Source organism: Phodopus roborovskii, unplaced genomic scaffold, assembly GCF_943737965.1.
Source record: "Phodopus roborovskii unplaced genomic scaffold, PHOROB, whole genome shotgun sequence".
Classification (NCBI taxonomy): Eukaryota; Metazoa; Chordata; class Mammalia; order Rodentia; family Cricetidae; genus Phodopus; species Phodopus roborovskii.
Window position 1 is genome coordinate 5,537,261 of NW_026125546.1, and position 23,153 is coordinate 5,560,413.

At 39.0% G+C, this 23,153-nt stretch overlaps 1 protein-coding gene across 1 annotated transcript in view; it reads right to left on the bottom strand.

Annotated features, from left to right (window-relative positions):
* Vps50 (VPS50 subunit of EARP/GARPII complex) overlaps positions 1 to 23,153 on the bottom strand; it is an 89,451-nt gene that overhangs the window by 2,504 nt on the left and 63,794 nt on the right. Inside the window, exons 21-27 of the mRNA XM_051177192.1 lie at positions 16,961 to 17,082; positions 13,810 to 13,890; positions 8,075 to 8,223; positions 6,622 to 6,718; positions 5,508 to 5,666; positions 2,119 to 2,240; positions 546 to 735 (exon numbers count right to left, since the gene is read on the bottom strand). Of these exons, the coding sequence (XP_051033149.1) occupies positions 546 to 735; positions 2,119 to 2,240; positions 5,508 to 5,666; positions 6,622 to 6,718; positions 8,075 to 8,223; positions 13,810 to 13,890; positions 16,961 to 17,082 (920 nt within the window). The remainder of the gene's footprint in view (positions 1 to 545; positions 736 to 2,118; positions 2,241 to 5,507; positions 5,667 to 6,621; positions 6,719 to 8,074; positions 8,224 to 13,809; positions 13,891 to 16,960; positions 17,083 to 23,153) is intronic.

The following is a 23,153-nucleotide window of genomic DNA, read 5'->3' on the forward strand; positions in this document are numbered from 1 at the left end:
TGTCTATCCAGACAAATGAGCCAAGGGTCAGACAGAAGTGCTCCCTGCAGAGAACGTGCGTGCGTGCGTGCGTGTGTGTGTGTGCGTGTGTGTGTGTGTGTGTGTGTTTGATTAAGCTGAAGAAATTCAGCATTCTAAATAACTGAAGCAAAACAATCAAACCTATATTAAAGGCAATATCTAATGCTTGTTAAAAGTGTAGCCATATTTTAATATTTCCAATCATCCCTACAGACCACCGATGAGGATGTTACCACTTTACTGCTTAAAGGTTCTAGAGTTATGAATCATTTCAGTGTTCAATTTATTTTGATACAAACCATGTTCAGTCTCTTCCTGTGATGCAGCATAGGAAAACCACAGCTCATGTCCTAATTCTAGGACTCAAAAGGATGTGACCAGTTAAGACATCTCATAACTAGTGTGAATATGGCGGAACCAGCCTAAGTAGTGCTTGTATTTACTCTCATGATTCTGAATGATATAATGTACCAGACAAATGGGACAGCACAATGGGAAAGAGCGCACATTGACCCTGCTCTCACCCTGTGCTCTTTGATCCAGCGCTCCATGTCATTCTCAGTTAGGTAGTAGGCTTTGATATACGTTTCCACAAATTCCTTATCAGGAATGGGTCTAATATCAGTTAGTTTTTCAAGTTTTGTTAAAAACTGTTGAAAATCCAATTGCATCAAGGCACGACCTTCATTGCTGCACTTCTTGACATTGGCATATCTAAGAGATACAACAGTAAAATAACAAGTGATGAGATGGTGGTAAAGACAGCACAGGAAAGGGCTGTGCGCGTGCTATTCCTTTACCGATCCGACTAGTCTTTGGTATTATTCCTATCTATTCTTTACTTTCCTCACTTGCAAAGCGAAGAAAGTACGCTACTCAAACACTCTTCTGTGCTCTTGAGGACTACAGTTTTCTGCATTCGGTCAACACTTATGTCTAAAAGAGAGATATACTCAATCAGGTACTCTGGCTACCAAGAATTATTTTTCAATCTATGCTCAAGTACTCCAAAGTCATACTCAAGTTAGAAAAACATTTCAATATTGTAGTAATTCAATGAAAAAAGAACAAATGAAATACTTTTCCCATCAACACTGTACATATTTTCCATAATAAAATAATCCATGGATGCATTGTGATATACCTCACTACTGAAATACTGGCTTTTAAGGTGGATGCCCAATAATAATAGGTATATTAACCATATAGTACAATATTTTATTATCCCTAAGCCAGTGGCATATTCAATGCTAGGAAATGACCCATTTCCTTAAAGAAATTGACTAGAAAAACCATAGCTTTTATTACTTAGTAATCAATGGATTTTTGTGTTTTGGTTTTAAATAAAGTGGTTTATATGAAAACAACACATATTTATGTTTATTTCTAATACTTGTAAACTTGGATGTTGACACTAAAGTACTTTTAATAGCTCATCCCCATGACTTTCCCACTTGCTAAGGCATTCTTTTCATAACAAGGAAAAAGGAAAGAGAAACCAGGCAGATGGTGTCAAGTAAGTGGGAATGCTACCATGCACAAACTGGGGGTCTATGGGAGTTGGAGACAGGGATGAGCAATGACACAGGCGATCTGAAGACTGACTATGCCATCAGAGCACCAGCAGTTCAGGTGCCCTCTCTACATCTGAACACTGGGGACCTGTCCAAGTTACCCACCCTCTCTACTCTCTAAGTCCGGGCTTTCTGACCCAAGATTTCCCAGTAACAATTACAAACAGAGGCAAGTCAGGATTTGCCAACAAAACCTGTGAAATCTTTGGCTTGGTAAATAATACTCAGTAAATGTTACAAATACTCATGAAACTTATTAGATAATAATTATCAGTTTCATTTTCAGATACTCTAATTGCTCTGTATTCCTCATTCATCTGCTATCTTGGTTCAATATCAAATCAACAATTAATAACCCACAAGAGATAGGCACGCTGTGATCTATGGCTTCCTATCAAACCTGGTACTAAGCATGTCAAGTACTGATCATTACCTCTATGGTTTCCATCCATTAGTAATCATATATGTCATTCATACACTATATTATAATTTAAGAAACAATTAATGCTCTCTTGAAACTTACCCTTCCACAATAGTTCTGTTGGCTAATCGTATACAATGTTCCCAAAGTATATTTGATACAGGCAAGGGTATCCGAACTCTCTTAGAAACTTCATTTAACCGCTTGTTAAACTGCTCAAACTCCTAAGAGGTACAAAAGTCATGGCTATAATTTCAGTGCCACAGTATTTTCACAAAACAAAACAAAACAAAACCAACCCAAAACCAAAGATTTAGATTTTAACTAAATGAAGCAAAAAGAGGGAGGGGTTAATGTCCTAGACAATTTGGACTTAGTGTAAAAGTTTTTAAATATATAATCAGGGCTGGTAAAATTGCTCAGCAGGCAAAGGCCCTTGCTGCAGACCAACTCACAAAATTGTCTTCTGACCTCATGCTCATCTCTCTTTTTCTCTCTCACACACAATATGTAAGTAAACAAATACTTTAAGAAAAAACAGACTATGTTATAGCACAGAACAAATTACATTTATCTAGAGAGAAATAAGCATTATCAATCAACTAAACAATTTTAATCATGATTAAATATTTTTATATCTCAAAATTTTCTGATTGTCTACTGTAGAGTTGTAAATGATTTAATTTGGAGAGACACAGTTTTCAAGTCTATTTTAATAAGCTTTCAACTCAAAATTAACTATTCATAGCTTGTCAGTACTTAGACTTCCTTGAAGAGTAATCTGATAAATTGTTTTCTACTCATTTTTAATATTAAATACATTATTACATACAAAATGATTTGAAAATTATGTCATAGTCACAAAACTTTAGTACAAAGGAAAACCATCATTAAACATCTTTATTAGCTACAGAAAAACTAAGCATTTTTATTGTCTTAACTTTCACAAGGTTATATTGAAAATGAAAGCATAAAGAACTAATTTAGGAAAATGAGTGATTTCACAACAGCAATGAATATTTCATCTTGCAGTCGATGGTCTCGTTGGAAGACTGCCAGCTTAGAACTTCATATACAAAAGGAAGGCCACTGACTCTTCCTGGGAAATATTTCAGATAAATTTAAGAAGGATTAAGGTGGGATTTTTCTGAATAGTGAAATGACATGATGTTAGCAAGTTGGGACCAACATGCATTCAGGTCCTAATGAGACACATGGAATCACCTGGATCAGGCCAGGTGAGGGACCCAGTTGACAGCTGCACTACCTACTGATTCTTGGCTACTTCCAAATCACAGCTTTTCCTGCTGATTTCTTTTTTTAACAGTTCATTGCTTTCAATTATTTTTTTTAAAGGAATGTGTCTCCAATTCACTAAGCATACTTTTTGAAATCAGAGCTAAATAAGTAATTTCTCTCTTTCAGCTGTCTCAACTCATGGGTCTCAGAGCAGTAGCATTGGCTCTGGTATTTATTCGTGCATTTGCTACAATAAACTACTTTGGATTTCAAGTCATAGTTTGGTAATTTTCATTAATATTTTACTCTAGGAAGATAGAGGCTTAATATGCAAGCTTACTATTTATCACTAAGTTTGGTGTTCACAAATAACAGCTTGTTAAATAATCACCACATTTTACTCAGGATTACATGAGAGCAACAACAGCAGGTTTTGCTTTCGCCCAATTTGAATTCAGGAAAGTAACACAAAGAACAGAAAGTATCAGATAATTATCCTGTGAATTTAAAGATGGCCGTGGGACACTAAAAAGGATGGAGTCAAATTAATAATCTGAACAATATTCTTCAGAATAATCAATAGTCAAGGAACGAAGATATGAAAGCAAGTAGGGTCTTCTTGCACTGGGTTTCCTGAACACAGAAGTCTTTCCCATTATTCCGTGTGTCTGCTGCTCGGCATAGACTATGGTCCCAAAACTTTAGTACCTCAAGTTCATCTTCTGAAATCCTAACCCCAGGATGACTCCTAACCTTGAAGTGGGGTCTTTGGAAAGGACAGACATATGTCTGGGATTGATGCTTTTATAAAAGATGCTCAGGACAGCTCCCTGTCCCTTTTATCCCATGAGCATGCAAGGAGAAGATAAGATCTGTGGGAAATTAGCCCAGCACACACAGCTAATCCATCTGAGCCTTGACACTGCACTTTCTGGGCATCTGAACTCTGACAAACAAAAGAAAGCACAACAAAACTCAACAAAAAAACACCTATCTTATGCATTGCCTCAATAAACTAAGGAAACATCCCATAAAAATAGAATCAGCATATTGTTTTGAAATGAGGATTTAGTTATTTAAAAATTGCACTTAATTTTTATTCTAAATTTAAAGTGGTAATTGAAATCTCAAAGACAAGAATCTCTCCAGTTCGGGACAGCAAAAGTAGAACATGTGTACTTGTCACCCTTTAGATAGCAATGGCACTCACAGATACAACAAAGCACAACCTTTGAGTCTGGGGACAGCCTGAGAACCCCACAGAAGGGCAAGTTAGAAGGCATGGCACACACCAACCCTACCTAACCTATGTTCTAAGCTATGGCTTCACTGGATCTCAGGTATCCCAGCTAAATAAGATAAAGAAAAAAAAAAAAAAAAAAGAAAAATAAACAGGGCTCTACAGGCTATTTTTTTTTTTTTTTTTTACACTGACAGAAATGAAAAAGCAATCTTTCTGAAAGCTGCTTTTCCCAGATATTCTTCATTGGAGATTCCACATTTCTTCCTTTCATTATTAGACTCCTCCTGTTACAACAATCCAGGGATATTCCTCTCCCACCTAGTTCCCATCATCCCCTGCTTTGGCTGCCTTGTTTTGTTCACAGCATTATATACCACTGCATATTAAGGACCTGGACCCATCTGTGGGCCCCTATCTCTACACCAACAGGGATGTTCCTCAAAGTCACGTAAGTTCCTTAATTAACACGGTACTGGCAGGTGTCCATCAGGTCAGGTGGTTGTAAGTATCACCTAATTCACAAACGACTTTCGGCAACTCTCTTTCGGGAACTCATAAAAAGCAGGTGTCACCCACACACAGCAATCACATAAGACCTTGCAAAAGTAATATGATTTCTAGAAAACATAACCTGGAATGAGGAACATGCTCCTGTCACAAAAAAGGTGCAGAGTGCAGAAATGACTCTTAAGTTGAAACCCCTTCTTGGGTTTAGAGCTGTGGTGACTGGGGTCCTATCAGGAAGGGGTCATGGCACGAAATATTCAAACTAATTCAACATTAGAAACTAGGGAGCAAAATTAAAAACAAACAAACAAACAAAACCCCCACAAAAATGCAAGTCTGTAAGTATCACAACTCAAACAGAATTTAGAGCCCGTGAACATCAATTCATGCCCATGTCCCCAATCCCAGAAATGAGTTGCAACTAACTAGAATCTCCTATTTTAGAGCCCACACATCTCTTAATAAAGTGATCACTAGCAAAGACAGTTCCCAGAGCACTTGCCTTCAGCAATGCATCTACATAAATGTTGTGTTGTGACATGATCTCTTTGACATCCCATTTCACATTGGTCATCAGCAGAAGCATCTGTTCATAATCAATAGCTTTACCAGCCACAATCCAGTAAATGGGTTTGCGTAGTTCACTGGCAGTTGAAACTGTCTGAAATGTTTCACAGAAACAAAAACAATTACTTCTATAAGTGCTATATCTAAAAAATGAGTATTTTGTCCCTTTCTAGTATGTACTGCATACGAAGATTTAAATTAACATCTGGAGATTTCAATTAAGAAGATATTTTAACATGAGACAAAAACCTTGTTTCCACTTCCCCATCTCTCCTCCCTCCTGGGACCTTATTTTGGGTTTCTACTCTCACTCACAGCCTTCAACTGTCCCGCGCCCCCCCTGCAACCATGATACCACTTAAAATTGTTCACCCACCTCCAAAGAGCTCTTCCAAAGTACACAAGTGGGCAAGCTGTTCACCTCCTTTCAAACATTCTAACACCATCCTGGTACCCTTGGAATAAAGTCTAATCCCAGGCTGGAGCACTTTAGGTAAAAAGGCTTCTGCTTGTCACTCCAGCCACCTCCTCTTCCCTGCTCTGACAACTTTAGTATTCCTCAGACTCACATGCATTGCACTCTCTCATCACTGTCTCTCCAACTTGCTCTCTATCCAGCTGGGTCCAGTTTAAACATGACACACTTTTCCCAGACAGCCCTGCTAGACTACCTCCCCCAACTCAGCTCACGCCCCTCCAGTATGGGTTAAGTTTACCATCAGCCACTCATCCTCTTCAAAGCACTCTTAACAGTGCTCTAAATACAGCTCTGGTTGGTGCTTTCTATCATGTATCCATCCAACATCCATCCATCCATCATCCATCATCTACCCATCTATCAGTCTCTATCTCTTGCTCTTTATCTCTCTCTTGCTCTTTCTTTCACCAGAATAAAACTTGTAATGCTAAGTTGTTAATTTAATGTAAATAAAGGCTATTTTATCCAGCTCCCCTGGAGCCTGATCTCTAGTGATACCCTTATCAACCTAAACCACAGTGGCAGCTCTACTTTGCTCACAGTGGAAATGACAGACCATACCATCTCTGACCTGAGAGTAAAACTGCTGGAGAAAGGGCTTTTTGGCTGCAGGCATCACAGCATCCAAATGTGGCTGAAGAAACTCAAACTGTTCAGCCAGGAACACCCTAAAGAGAATACATACTCATGTCATAAACAAATTGCAGGATTTAGGATAAAAAACCAACTGAAAACTGATTTCATTTTAGTGACTTTGTTCTGTGAACTGGACAAGTTTCTTTAACACCACACAGCAGCAGATGCTCGTTGATCAGTTAGTGGAAGAGTTGCTTCAGGGATATAACCAGGCTCCAAGTCCCGGAGTTAGCCCCTTCACATGGAAGACAGGAGTTCCCATAACATAGAAAACATAAACAAAAAGCCCTAAAATAATAAGGCTACCTTAAAAATATTTACTTATTTTATGTGTGGGTGTTTTGCTTACATATGTGCATGTGTACTAGGTGCATGCCTGGTGGCCACCAAGGTCAAATCAGGGCATCGGATCCCCTGGGACTGGGGTTATAGAGAATTAAGAGTTACCATGTCAATGCTAGGACTTGAACCTGGGTCCTCTGCAATAGCAGAAAGTGCTCTTAACCACTGAGCCCACTCTCCAGTCTGTGGCTGTCTTTTAGAGGATTTCTTTTAAAGATTCCATTCAATAAATATATACAAAAGCTCGAACTCAAGAGATTGAAAAGAGATATTACTCTTAAGTAAGCAAACACTCCTAACATAGGGCACAAAGGCTCAGCAGAGGCAGGCACATCTGTTCTGGCTGCAAGAGTGGCAGGTGGTAAGTATACCACCAAATATTGCTCTTGGATTTCTGCTATGTATGAGAGAATATTGTATGTATGTATGTATAAAATATTTATGGATGTACCTTATGAACAGGTTATTCTTGCTGATGCCAAAAGTGAATTCTATGTAACAGTAACAATGGACTGCAGTTACCAATTCTTTGGCCAACAGGGAAAACAGAAATCTATCATTCACTTTTTAAAGTTTGAGTTAACAAGGATCATCTTGTTAATTATCAAAACATAACATAGATCCTTACTTTCATTTACATAATTAAAGTCAACTATGGGGTTGAAGGTGTATTGTAATCCCAGTCTGGTGAGGCAGAGACAGGTGAATCCCTGGGGCTCATTCATCTCCTCATCTACCATACTTGACAATTTCTAGGCCAGTGAGAAACCGTGTCTCAAAAACCAGGGGAACAGTATCAGAGGAATGATACCCAAGATAGTTATCTGGCTCTCATATGTATGAAGACATACACTTGCACAAACATGAACACACACACAACCATGCAATTAAAATAAATCAATTAGTAGTCTATGCTAACATAGATTTCACAATAATGCTTAAGTGGTTTAGGTTATATTTATAGCAATAAATATAATTACACAAGGCTTACTTTTTATAATTTTCCTTAAATAGTTATGGCAAAGCAACTGGTTTCAACAACTTACAAGGATTCTGTGGCTACCACTCTCTCTGCCAACCCATATAATGTATCCCCAGATGTCAAAATCACTAGTTGATTGAGGTGTGGGCTGGGTACCTTCTCCTTTCTTTCTTCTGCCGCTGTGAGTGTGGCAGTAGGATCAGCTGAAACCTCCTAGAAAGATAAGACACACACAAAACCTGAAACAGCAAGGTCTACCAGTACTAAAGCATGCTCTGAGAAAGGAACTCGTGAGCACACTCACAGGCATGCACACACTACACACTTAGCTTTGGGCCCTCTCTTTCACTTTTACGCTTTGCCACTATTGGGATTTTCCTCCTTATACTAAATTAAATGATTTCACAGATTACCCAATACTGCATGCACCATATGTGCATGGTCTAAAGTTAGCCAACACAGGGAATCTTCATTAACAATCAGCTGTTTCTCAGAGAAATAACTCGCAAAATCTAGAAGGTGAGGGACTGACTGATCCTTAAGAACCAGTAATAACATTGTGATGTATGCGTTGATATCACAAGCAAAATTTGGCAATCATGTCACAATGAAAAAATTAACCAAGGTAATCTTGGTATAATCTCAAGAAGGCAGCACTAGGAGGCAGTTATAAACTCAAACAAAACTAACAGTACTGCATACATCTGGTTCACTTATGAGAACAAGGATGGTCAGGATGGATCTAGGTGAGAGGAGTCAATGAATATGCTGCACTGTGTAGCCGACGGCATTGGTACAGTGCCCCTGTGGTCAGGACACTGCTCCTTTCAAACCCTTTCCACTTTCACCTGACACCAGGCTCACTAGCGATCCTCTCATCACTAAGTATCTTTGCCAGCACCCAGGTCCCAGGCAAGGAGTAAGGAGGGTACACACATTCCTGAACACCACAAAATATCTCATACCATAAGCAGTCTAGCGGAGAAAGCACCTTGAGATCTTAGCTAGGCAGTGCTTGACGGCGAGTAGCTGGGAACCAGAAGATGGTCATACTGGGTTCTTAACACTCCTAACAGTTGACTAGAGTTACATCTGGGCGGACAAGCTTTTATGAAACAACCATGAAAAACTGCTACTGAGAACACTAAACTCATACCAGCCACTTAAGTAGTCACTACATTCAATGTCAAAAAAGATAATTTCATTTACTATTTTTGAGGGGGCACCAAGAGGGTAACATTACAATTGCATAAAAGAAAAGAAAAAAAAAAAAAAAAACTCCCTGGCACACAAATAACAATATCCAACAATGCTACTGATTTTAATAATCAATTATAACCTTTGTCTGGCTTATAGTACCTTTTCTAGCAATGACTTGGCAACAACATACATTTATTACATTCTGAAAAAAGCTTCTAGAAAAGAAATTTAAAAGAAAAGTTAATACAGCATACGTTGTGTAAATGAGCAATTGCAAAGCACTGTGGGGAGGGACTAAAGCACTTGCCCAACTGCTTCCTTGGCCTTCAACACAAATGTGTTGGTCTCACCCTTTAGTCACGAAGCTGCCACAAGTATATTCAAAGATACTGGAATGACTGCCCGAAAGGTGTCTACATTAGCAATTTCCTTTGTTCCTATTAACACCAAGTTTTCTGGCAATTGTGTGCTTACAGTGAGTTTACGTATAAGAAAATGCACTTAAGTGCACTAGCCAGTCACAAAGATGTCAGCTGACATGAGTGAACTGAGTATGTACCATGCACTGGAGCAGCAGTACCAGCTTCAGCTCACAGCAGCCTCGTGAGCAGAGGAGCACCGAAGAGAAATGTTAATCTCTAATCACAGCAGAAGTCAGGGTTTTGCCCTGGGCTGCTATTACCCTACCACTATAAAAGAACTGAAACGAACAGATTTTCTGGGCAAACTGAAAGTAATGCTTTCAGTTTTTAAAATAATGTTCAAGATGGGTGTCACAGTGCACACCTGTAATCTCAGATTTGAGAGGCTGAAGCAGATCACCAGTCTGAGGCTAGCCTGGGCTACACAGCAAGGCCCTGTCTCAAACAAACACTTAATTTTTTTTTTTTTTTAAGCAATTTAGTTGTCATCACTATGGTGGTTTAAATAAGAATGACTGGGAGTGGAACTCTGCTAGGATTAGAAGGATTAGGAGGTGTGGCTTGTTGGAGGAAGTGAGTGACTGGCTTTCAGTTTTCAAAGCCCATGCCAGTCTCAGTCTCTCTCTCTCTCTCTCTCGCTCTCACTCTCACTCTCTCTCTCTCTCTCTCTGTGTGTGTGTGTGTCCCTCTCTGTCTCTCTCTGCATACTCTCCACCCCACTTGTGCAACAGGATGTAGCTCTCAGCTACATCTCCAGCACTATGCCTGCCTACTGCCAAGCTCCCTGACACGGTGTTCCCTACCATGCTGACAATGGATTAAACCTCTGTAACTGTAAGCAAGACCCAATTAAATGCTTTCTTTTATAAGAGTTGCCTTCGTAATGGCGTCTCTTCACAGCACTAGAACAGTGACTAGGACAGTCACCAAACAGACAATTAAAGACTTATTTCTGGCAGAGGATCAGCAGTGGCCACTTCCTCATGTACTTTCCCTCTATTAGAGCTCATGGACCTTCCCTCGACGTGGAAAATGCATTTTCTAAAATTTGAACTGAATTTCTATGATTGGTTACTTCAGGTAATATTTTTAAGGATCAAAATGATTCTTTTTTTCCATTTATAACTTAAAAGTAAAAATCAGAAGATATGTATAGAGAAAACTAAAAATGTCTAAGGTTTTAACTGACATGTAAAAAATGTATTTCTACTTAGTTCCACATTGGTTAGGCTATCTAATATTTGCCTATCTAAACAATGCAGTGACTCCATGTTTTCTGTCACGGCGGACATAAATTAAAGTTTATATGGTAACTTAAAAATAATCTTAGATCAAGGTATATTAAAGGGCAATAATATTTTCTAAATCAATAAATCAAGGCTTATCAGTGCAAGAATAGAGATACTAACGGGGTGTGGGAGGGGAACACCCATAAACAAATGTAAACTGTCGTGAAAATTTCAATTGTATTCTAGGGAGTGCTCTTCCAGAGCAGGAACTAGACAGAGCATTCACAAACAACCCTTACAAAAGAAAGAATACTGGTTGGCTTGATGGTTTTCATATCCCACAGTTAATCTGCTGATTTAAGATATGGTAAGGATAACACTTAAAACTGGGACATGATTGTTGGGGGATATTCAGCCACACAGTGAAGCTTGACTTAGCAGCTGTATTAATTAAATAAAATTAATCTTGGGTCGGGAGGCTGAGTTAGCAACAAGTTGCTAACAGAAAGTAGTCATGGAGCACCACAGGGCATCTCGAAGAGACAGAGACACAGCAAGTAGTAGGGAGGGGTTTTCAGTGGCATGGCTTGCTTGTTTCCTTGTCTGTCTGTTTTTGCAGAGCAAAAGAACGGCCCTTTCAGGAGACACCAGCAAGGAGAGAGGGTTAACTACTTGCTAATCAGCCTCTCTGAGCTGGCAGGTTTTCACCACACCATTTGAATCTCAAGTCTTACTTATGAATAGGAAGATAGAGATTTAGTTAAAGTTACCTTTAGTAGCAGCAAAAGAGCCAGTGCCTGTGGAAACAGAATTTCTGCCAAGCTATGGCCTAAGAGGACAAACCACTGCCAGATAAGCAGGCAAGTAACTGCAGAGTTGCAACTGCTGGCTGAAATAGCAGCAAATTCAGATACAGCCACTGTATGATTTTCTAAACACGTGTTTAGAAGGAAATTTGCCCAAAAAAAAAAATAGAAAGAAAAAAGGAAGGCATGCTGCTTTTAAACATAAGGCTGCAAATTTGACAATTTTTACCACTTGGGGACATAAATTCATCCAGTTATTACTATAAGAGTTAGGCAAATGTCATGGGCACTTAAGTATCATGAAGACGTTTAGCAGTATGTTTCAAAGAACTAACTTAGGATCACTGTTTACTTGTTTGTGTGATCCTATTATACACCTTATGGCAAAACCTGAAGTATAATGCCTTAAGGGTTAAATCTAATAATCTAGTAACAAGCAGGAGTAATAAGAGAAATGCTGGAATGATTTTAATGATGAAGTTCAACCCACTATCAGTCTGGAGGGTTTCTATCAGAAACAAGAAAAACTTTAGTTGAATAGTAAGAACTACACAGAATAAGACCTAATGGCCAAAGCCATTCTAAAATGAAGAGAATGCATAATGAAATATGGAAAACTACTGAAGTAGGCAAGTAGGATTTTAAAAAAACAAAGGCAAGCAGGTAAGAAGGAAGGAAATAAATGTTGGTCAAAAAAGGAACCATTATCTGGAAACAAAGATTAACTATTAAACCTAAAGAAGTCAAGTGAAAACAGGATACGAAGCCCAGGATCGTCTGTGCACACTTCCAAGAGAAGTCAAGGTAAATGCGGTATACAGCTGTGCTGTCAGCACTCCACACCCACACATGTGTGTCTATATGTTTAGCCAATCACAGTCCAAAAATACCTGAGGGGTTGGGCATACATCTATATAGAATGTCATTACTTCTAAAGGACACAATACACTACCATTTATAAAACATTTACATTGTGCTAGGTATAAATGTAATGTAAAGGTGATATACAATACATAGCTATGTGTGGGTTATATACAAATACGCTATTTTGACATAGGGAATGTGAACACAGGTGGTATAACTGGAATCCTGGAATCAATGACCTGCAAATACTTCAGGACATAGATGTGTGGCACCAAATTATCCCCAAATGGTAGACACTACTTATCTCTTCTACTGGAGCAGTGGTCACCAGAGATAGCAATACACAGATACTCCATCACAGCTCACAGGTTGGCATCTTAGCACTCTCCAATCCATTTCATCACAGCACTCATCAGGGCCCGACACGGTGTTACAGACATTATAGAATATACTTGTCTAAATGCCTCTCCATGACAACAAAATATACAATTTAAGAACAAGAGATATGAGTTTCTGCTTTTGTACACTAACAAATTTATAATAATAACAACAATGCTTGGCATACAACATTCCAGTTTTTCTTTCTTTTCCACTTTGTTTTACTATTTCATCATTTATACAGCTAAATACTTTCTTATACAGAGTCTCACTGTGTAGCCCATGTACGCCTGGAATTCTCAACAATCCTCACTCAGCTTCCCAAGGACCTTATAAAAATTTCAGTAACAGAAGTATGCATGCAATGTGATCATTATGATAAAAAGAGGAAAGTGAATGCTTGTTTTGAGTAAGTTAAAGGAATAAAGGAAAATCAAGAGACGACTGGGTCAATGTAGAGGCACAAACAGATGTCTTGGTAGGTGATTTCTCACCACAGTGACCAATAAGAAGAAAAAAGTTATTTTCTAGCTTGCAATACTTATGCTAGCTTAACAACCACCGAGATCACTTTTACATTGCTATATAATCTTAAACCATGCAGTTTACCATCGGACACAACTAGTAGTTCCTGCTACAAAGCAAACCAAACCCAAGGTTGGCTCTTGAATTTCAAGGTGAATAAAAAGTGAAGTCTGACATTCCCTGAACACCAATCTTCAGTATCTACCCAATGATCTGTCAGACCATTAGCACAGGTTCTTATTTCCTGTTTGAGCTTGGTATAACACTAAAGGGCTCAGACACTCCACAGGTGTACAGTTACATGTTTACATTCAGTTGGCCTATGTTTTTTTTGTTTCACAAACTCCAGCAAATTAATTCCAAGTCATTACTTACCAGGTCAATAAGACTTTCTTGTATTCTGTTTAGTGTTGTTCTTAGTCTGCTACTACTGAGGCCAAGTCCTGTGGATTCCAACTGAAAATAAAGAAAACCATGTTACACAGCTTTTCAGGTGTGGTCACAGAAGACCTGAAGTAGTAACAGGCTTATTAGCTCAGACACTTAGTTTCTGCAGGTCTCCAGAATTTAAAATTTTAAAATGCCAGCACATAAACAAACAAATAAACAAACAAACATGTCACATCTTAGCTCAAAAGGAAACAACAAACTCTCCAAGGCCTTGAAGCTCACAGTAACATGTAGGGAGCTTGTGCATTATCAGGAGAGAGATCATCAGAACATCTTTCCTACAAATGAATATTTTTAGTAACAGAAGTTAAGATTTTAGATTCTTGAAGAAGGTTCACTTTGGTATACATTCTGTTGTGTTTATATAGAAGCTAATGAGTTAAAGAAAGTCTATTATCATGTGAAATCAAATCTTCTCTTAAGCCCATCAAACACTTCACAGCACTGAATTTTGTTCATTACAAAAAAATCAAAGCATTCACAGAAGCCATTACATAGCACATAAGTGAAAAAGCTTGAATGTTAAAACATGCGATGTACAGTAACTAAGTTGATGAAACTAATTTAACTGAAAGATAATAAATACGTACAGGAACTTAGAAAAAAGTTAAAGCACCTTCCTTGATCCAAGAAACTTAAAATGCTATTAGTACTAAAACCTAAAATACAAGCTCATTGGCCCAGCCATAGAAAGTGTGAGTGTGTGATGCTGTGAGCGGACACAGGAAACATGTACAAGCATGCACACCTTTATTCTTTCCTTGCACCCAAGGGACAAGAATAAAAAGGCTCAGATACAGCAGACAAGTGATGCACTGAGTGAGCTGACTTATTTATCCAGGCTTTATACACTTCATTAATTCATCGCATCCCTCTTAAAATTTACATCAAGCTAAATCAATCAATGCAAGTATGTGGCATTCAAGACTTGCTACTATCTTTCAACCAATGCAACCAAACTAAGGTGCAGATTTCTCTCCCCTTGAAAATGCCACCACCCTTTGTACCCATATCCCCTCCCGATACTTAACCGTTGCCCGCCCTGATTCACTATGGCTTGTGTTTTCCTCAACAAAATCAGAGTGAATTTCATTTTTGTTGACTTTTTAAAACTTAGCATGCCTTCAAGACTCATCTGTGGTGTGAGACTATTAGTATTTTGTGTTACTTAATTCTGACAGTGTAAACATAACACAATTTTTAACTAAATGCATAATGCTACCATAAGAAATCCAGTCTTTGTCGGATCTTTACATTTATTTTCATTTTCTTGGGTAAATATCTAGAAGTGAAACTAGTGGGTCACATAATAAATATAATTCTATAAATTCCTAAACTAGCCATGTCTCCCCCCCACACCCAATAAGGGAAGCTTATGAAATCTAGCAGTCCCCTATCATGAACTGAGAATTTCTCCCCACTGCTCTGACTCCCCAACAGTATGGTCAGCATCTTATCAAGTCCCACTTTTTATAAGAACAAGCTTTTGGTTCTAAGGATGTCTGTCCTCTTGCTTTCAATTTCTTCAGTTTTTCTTTACTATTTATTTTCTTCTGTTCTTTTTGGGTTTATTTTGCATTTTTTTTCTACTTTCTTTTTTGCTGGTTTCATTCAAGTCTAGATACTTCCTTCAAAGCCCTAGTTGAGATGCAGCACAACTTTCAGTTATGTTACACTTTTATCATCATCATTCAGCCCAAAGTATTTCTAATTCCCTTGTGATTTCTTCTTTGAATCATCTATTTGGACATATGTCATTTAATTTCAAAATACCTGGGGTTTTCCTAGCTACTTTATTGTTACTAATTTGCAACTAATTACACTGTCATTAGATTGCAGACACTGTTAATAGATTATATACTGTTATTAGATTATAATTGTCTATTAGGGTATGAATAGTGGTCCAGATATGAAGATTAAGTTTTCATCTGGCATCATTACTCTTTAGTCTACACTCTTAACTACTAAGCCACCTCTACAGCCATCAGTTTCTAAATTCTGACTGATGCTTAGTACACCTGGAATTAACAAATTCTGGGGCAATAGTTTGTTGATTCTTTGTCTCTGATTGTACTGGCATTCTTTCCATGAAACATTCCAGAATTAAAAACACAGGCCATCAGAACCTCTACTAAAGGACCATGTCTTTGGTATACTTGTGATCATAGCAAAGATACAAATATTAACAGAAATGATGTAAGTATGCATTAAAGTTCATACATTTTCAAAAAGGAAACATCAATAAGAAAGTTATTGCTATAAATCAGGAGTTCACTCTCACATAGAAAACTTGCATAAATGCAGACAGGTTGTACAATTATTTTCCAGAATGAGAAAGTAACACTGGAGTAGAAAGAGATAAACTAGCCAGGTGGTATAGCACACACCTTTAATCCCAGCACTTGGGAGGCAGAGGTATTTCAATCTCTGTGAGTTCAAGGCCAGCCTGGTCTACAGAGCATTCCAGTACAAGTAGAGCTGATGTTTGAAAAACAAAAACACACATAGAAAGAAAATAAGGGAGAGAGGGAGGGAAGGAGGGAGGAACAGTAAAAGCTTGAAACATAAAAATGAAGCATAAGAGACATAATTCAAAGGAAATCAAATGTACCAGTTAACAAAATTAATTACTTAATAACTATGCTAAGGTTGTGAGCCAATATTTAAAAAGTCACCTCAATTACTATGCAATTATTACACATAGATCCAGGCTTGGCACATTTTTCATTACCAAAATATATCAAGGTTGGAAAAGGCTGTTTTACTTTTTCTGCCAAAGATCTGAACAATATGCAGCTTAAAATTAACGTATAAACCATATAATCGATCAGTCATCTGTCAACAATTCCATACTGAGATAATTCCCAATAGTGTTACCCACTTATACAGAATATAAAACTTACATATACATGTATATGTGTGTGTGTGTGTGTGTGTGTATACACACACACTCACTCACTCACACACATACACACTCACACACACATCAAATATATATACAGAATAAAAACTTCACATTTGAAGAAATGAATACATTTGAAAAGAGACTTTTTTTTTTCTCCAAAAGTTGACTTACTGAATCATTCCGGCCAAAAAAGGTATATATTGCATACAAGTAATAATCAAATAGCTGGGACATAAAATGGATAACATCAAAGGCAATTGGTTTAAGAATGTTCATCATCTGCATGTACTTCCCTGAAAGGAAAAGAGAACCCAAAGATTAATTAGAACAAAATTAAATTCTATTAATTACTGAAAGGCAATAGGAATGTGACATTAAAATATTTAAATAGTGAAATACTGCATTCCTCATCACATATCTAGCTGTGTATCTAGTACCTGGCAGGAATTAACATTCCATCACCGTGGAATGTTCTACAAGGCAGCACTTTGAATGTTCCTACTGCCAGGTTTCCCTTCTATATACTATATTGCTTGCTTGTCAAATTTTGGTGTGACTCACTCTTCTGATGACACTGGATGATTCTACTTAAAATAATTTCTTCAAAAGTATTTAATGCAATAAGGTAACATAAACATACTTGAGAAAAGGGGTTTTGTTTTTTCAGAAGGTCACGTACACATAGCAAAAGTGAGAACACAGAAAACTGAGCAAGAGGAAACTGTACAAGGAAAGCGGTGCCCACGCCCCTCAACCTTAGCCCTGTGACATCGTGCCAAAGGCCAAGAAGAACATCTATCATGTCCCACACAGACATTCAATACCGTCTAAGTGTCAGTAGTACATTCTCCCCACTCCTTCCTTTGATAGAAACTATGTCCTCTTCTAAACATATGATCAGATTGAGTTTCCCCTCAAAATTAAGAGGCAAACACTACTTACCAGATTATCTGAAGGCTACAAGAGTAATGAGTGAAGTTTTAATTATTAAATATACAACTCCAAGTTTCTAGTTATGTTTCTTTTCTTCCGGGAAATATATATACCCATGAAAAAATGCTTTGCCTATACTTCCTTTGTAGACATAAAACATTAAACCAGACGATATGTTGAATTTCAAAAAACAGAAAGTTTTAAAAATCAGATGGTCAGGAAGAAAAACTACAAATATATCAAAGTAAAATAAAACTATTCTTATGCCTGTTTGTAACTCTTTTATTTAAAAATAATTTTGCGATCATTTCATATATCCAGACCTTTTTCTAAAAGTCACATCTGAAAAATATCTGACAGATTTGCTCCTTGAACATTTCGAGGTCACTCCGCCAGCATCTACTAAGCCACAAACACACAGTTTCCTACACAGCAACTCATGAACAGGTAAAGTAGCATGACCCCAGAAAGGAAAAGTATAAAAACAGTGCATTACTCCAGCTATTTAAAGAAACAATAGGTGATTAACTAGAAAATTAGGGCTCGTACACATCTACAGTACTATTGTGAAGCACTGCTCACATACTCTTAAAACACATAGATTATTAGTGGGTAAAAAGCAATTTTAAATGTATGCCTAAAACAGAAAATCAACTTTTTGTTCAATATTGAAAAAGGAAAAAGCATTAATCAACAAAATCTTTTTAAGAACTACAGAGTCCTAGCTCTCACATCTCAAAAGGCTGTAAGTGACACAAGGCATGGATCGGCAGGCTACCAGAGTATAACAGTGTAAACGGGGAGTACTCTGCCTTCCACTCCAAGGGGCACAGCAGGCCCACGATCTTTGGGTTCTGGGGGAGGCTTGCATATATCCTCAGATCTAAAGACTTTACAACGAATTCAGCCTATGAAGAGAAATGGGTAGGAATGGTAAGAAATGTAGGTATGAAGAAACACACACACACACACACACACACACACACACACACACACGACGGGGAAGAAGGAAGAAAAGTCTCAAAATATCAGATTGTGTTGTGAAGTCTTTGCCTCAAGTGTTAGGTAATTTTGCTTTTGCATACCACAAAGCCTCTATGGCAATTATACTGTGACTCCCTGGTCATTTTTGTTTTTAAAATCTGCTTAATCCTGCTACTGCAAAACAAAAGGGGCTAGTCACAGTTGGCCACAGTTGGCAATGCGTAAACAAAGAGTATGCATGTATTCTAATAAAACTTTATTTACAAAATAAATGTGGCTTACATGTTAAGAGTTTACCAATTCCTGTTTTAGAAAAAAAAAAAAAAAAAAAAAGATGATGGATGGCCCAGGCTGGATGGATCACTGAAAGGTTATTAGTGAGTACTGCTCTTGTAAAGTGCCAGAGTGCAGTTCTAGGAGACTCACAACCAACTAACAATCCAGCCCCAGGGAGATCCAACAGCCTCTGCAGGCATGTGCACAAGCAAGAGAATGCACATATGTGTGTGCAAGAGCACACACACACACACACACACACACACACAGACACACAGATACACACACACACACACACTAATCAAAATAAATCTTAAAAATCAAAATTATAGGAACAGGTTGGTTGGACATTAATATGCCAAATAGCCATAAAAGGCGCATGGTGAAGGTGGAAGGTACTCAGCCAGGCAGTGACTGACCTGGCATGGAAAGTGAGGGATGGGCTGGGAGACATGAAATGGAGACCCGTGTAAGACAAACTGTGCTAACCTATGTCCCCATCCCAGTGTCCTCTCATCAGGCAGTTAGAGGAACAGGCTGCCAGGCCTAACATCGAACACAACCAATGTCCTTTGGATTTCTCTCTTAAAATTAAAACAAAAATTAAGGCAAATAGCAGGTGGCATTCTCTGTAGATGAAACAGGTTAAACAAACAAAAAGGCTAGAGGAACGGGGAGGGGGGGGGGTGTTCTTTCTAAGCCCAAGAGACCCCTGGAAATCAGAAGAGATGGAGGGAGGGAAGGTGGGTAGGAAGGCAAAAAGAGAGAAATGTTAATTTTTGACCACATATATTACATAATTTTATGTTCCTAACAGGAAAGTAAAACCAAGGATTAAAATGATTGGTATGACTTTGAAAAACCAAAGGGACTGCACTCTTTATACAGAGGCTTAATCCACATAAGAAAACTATTTCTCACTGTTGAGTCTCTTTTTGATAAGGAGAATGCTGCCTAGACATAGGGCATCACCTCCTTGGCCCAATTCCAACACTGTGGCACCTGTAGACCACCTGAAGTGAAGAAACATGCCCTCTGTTGTTTTAACCTAAAACTCAAATGGTAGTTAAATCTCCTTCCCTCCCTCCCCTTCACGCCATCTAAGAGGGACCTCACACTGATTCTAGCCACTCTAGCCAAGTACCTGAAAGTAGATTATCACTCTCACAGCAGTGTAACCTTGGAAGCCAAAGGAAAAAAAAATACCCTGAGAATAAGCCCATCCGGAGATCCTAATAGACTTTAATAAAGACATCTGAGAAGCTCTGGCATGTCCTGGTTCTTTGCCACAGTCTTATGATTGGTAAGGCACTGCGTTAAAATAGGCCTACCCCAGTGTGAGGAACACTCTCCTCTGCTCACAGGGCTCACTCTGACTTCAGCTCTCCTAACTCCTCTCTTGCTTCACCTTTCCCTCCATCACCATCCAGGCACCAGCCAACAACTTCCTTTGTTCCCTACACCAGCTCATTATACAAGTGGGACTAAGGGCTCACTTTCAGGGTCACCTAGACAGCCCTCTGGAGAGGTACCCCAAATGCCCTATCTGACAACTCCACTGAGCTTGAAGAAATACCATGGCTGGCCCACAGTGCCTCAGTGTCAGTGCAGGGAGTCTGGGGGGGGGGGGGAGACTGATGAGAACAGGAGCTAGAAAATGACAGCAGAGTTGGTGACAGGGTGCCCCAGAAACAGCAGCACCATGGATGTTTTTGGTTCTCTGGTCAGGAAAGCCAGAAGAGAGCTGTGTGTCCTTATTTCCCTTCATGAGCACCCTGACTACAGGCTCTGAGTCACAGTAGGAAGCAAAACAACCCTCAATGCAGACTCTAATCCCTTCTGATGGACAGCTCTGGAACTGAGTCTCCATATTTTCATGGCAGAAATAGGGCTCTGTCTATTCCCCAGTTTCCACCCATCTTGCAATTGATTTCAGTTACCTCTTCAAAAGAAAGAAGTTGTACTTGACTTGATCAGAGCTCTACGGAGGGCTATAAGAAAAAACTATTTCTCTAACCTGAGTGCAGACCCAATATTCCAAGCCACCCCAAACAAACATAAAAGAGTTAACCCAATCACTTGGCCAGGGGACCTACCCCTTAAGAAGACAGGTTCGCCTTAAGCCCATGCCTTTTAGCCCTTTAAAGAGATGTTCACTTACCCTCCCCAGACTCTTGCAGTCACTCCAGGACTATCACAAGGCTCTGACTCCACCCACCTGCCTGAACCCTGCTTCAGAAAGATGTACCTTTTCCTTTCGTCCTCTTCTGTTTTCCTTTTGGTGCTAGCCAGAGCCTGAGTATGCTTTCTTTGACATTTAGGACTTTCTCACTCTTTCTCTAAAGTGTCTCTGCACTCCATGCTGCTGCTTATCTGCCGTGTGAACGACCTGTACGACTAACCACAAATATCACAGCTCTTTCTCCCCCTTCGGCTCCCAATTAGGAATCTATAATAAACCTCTCTAAAGTCAAACAAGATCAACGACCAGCTGAACCACTGAACATATGAAAACATTAAATTAAGAAAGCTAAGCCTTATGAAATGGGTACAGGCACCAAATTACAATCTACCTTACCTTGGGATTCGGGACTCTGTTCCCATAAAGCTAAGGCTGCCAAGAATTTTACTGAGAGGCAGCAACTAGGCCAAACCCAGTCCACGCTGGGAAGATTCCCACACAGCTGTCCAGACCTTTTCTTTAGACTGAGTAGATAATCAAGTGCCACCAAGCACAGGAGGACAAAGGAGTGACACCACAAAGAAGCTGGACAGAGGAAACAGAGTAAGTAATGTAGCCACAGAAGAGCAGTAATAATCGTGGAAATCATGGAGAGTGTGGCGAAAAGCAGGGTGAATAGAGAACAGCTCTTAGGGAGTAAAAATATAATTTTAAAAACAAACACACAGACAGGCTCTCAAAAAGCTTTTCACAAGAACACATGCCTTTCTGCTCACATAGCGTATCCTACTGTCCCCCCATTATGTCAGTGGGAAGTCTCCCCACCCTCTGAAATGGGGAGCCCTGCTAACGTTTTTTCTTTTCTTACACAAGGAGAAACCCTGCCTTTGCCATTCAGTCTTCAAGCACTTGATAGTTAAAGACAAACCTCGCTTCCCTACCTCCCAGCCCCCACCTCCTGCCCCTGCCTTGAGTGGATCTCTTCAAATTCTGCTTCATGTGTATTCACAAACTGGTGAGAAAGGCCACCCCAGGGAGACAGAAAAGGCCACAGAGCAGAGATTGGAGGAGGGGGGCAATAAGAACAGGAATGCCTTCTAATAGACACAGAAGAATACACACCTTCTTCAAATTCCTACGCCAACCAAAAAGTTAAGCACTGTGTTTGGTGCTTGGATTTATTTAATAGAAAGAAATATGACAGCCTTCTTGCTTGTTTTGTTCTAATGTAATAAAACATTCAGACTAACATGCAGAATGACTCCTCCAGTCACTTGAACTGGATATGGTTTAAAAGAAAGAAAGAAAGAAAGAAAGACAAGACCATTTATATGTAGCCAGCTGCATTATTTTCATTATCTGTTTCCCCATTCCTTATCAGACTATTATGCATCCACATCTCTTGGCTACAGCACTGCTCCAGACACTTCCTGTGGCTAAAGCCACTGATAGGGGACAGCTGCTTCTAATTTAACACATTCAGCAAAAACCAGACAAGCCATCTCAAGCAGTGTATTGAAAACATCAAAAACATTCCAGTCCCATGAGGTTGACAAGGTTCCTCCAAAGTTTAGAGTGTCTATCTGTAAGGACCACAGAAGTGAGTGTTAGGGCTGGGGGGTGGAAGGATGGACGGATGGGAAAGAACATACAAAGCACAGATGATGCTCTATTTCTTAGGCAGACGGACTCTAACAAACAGAATTAGGAAAGAATCTGATTCTGCACAGGGAAGGGATTTTTAGTGATTGGACAGTCTAATAGCAGAGTAAGAGGCCTTGTGACATAATACGCTTTGAGCAACTCTTGAGTCATGAAACAAAAGCTTGACAGGCACCACATATTATGGACACCACTGAAAGAAATTCTCATTTGGGGGGACTTATCCCAGACGACCTCTCAGCACCCTTGCAATTCTGATTCTGCAGTTTCTAAAGAGTTATTCATGCTGCTGTTCTGCTACCTCTCCTGAACAAAAGAAGAAAAGCT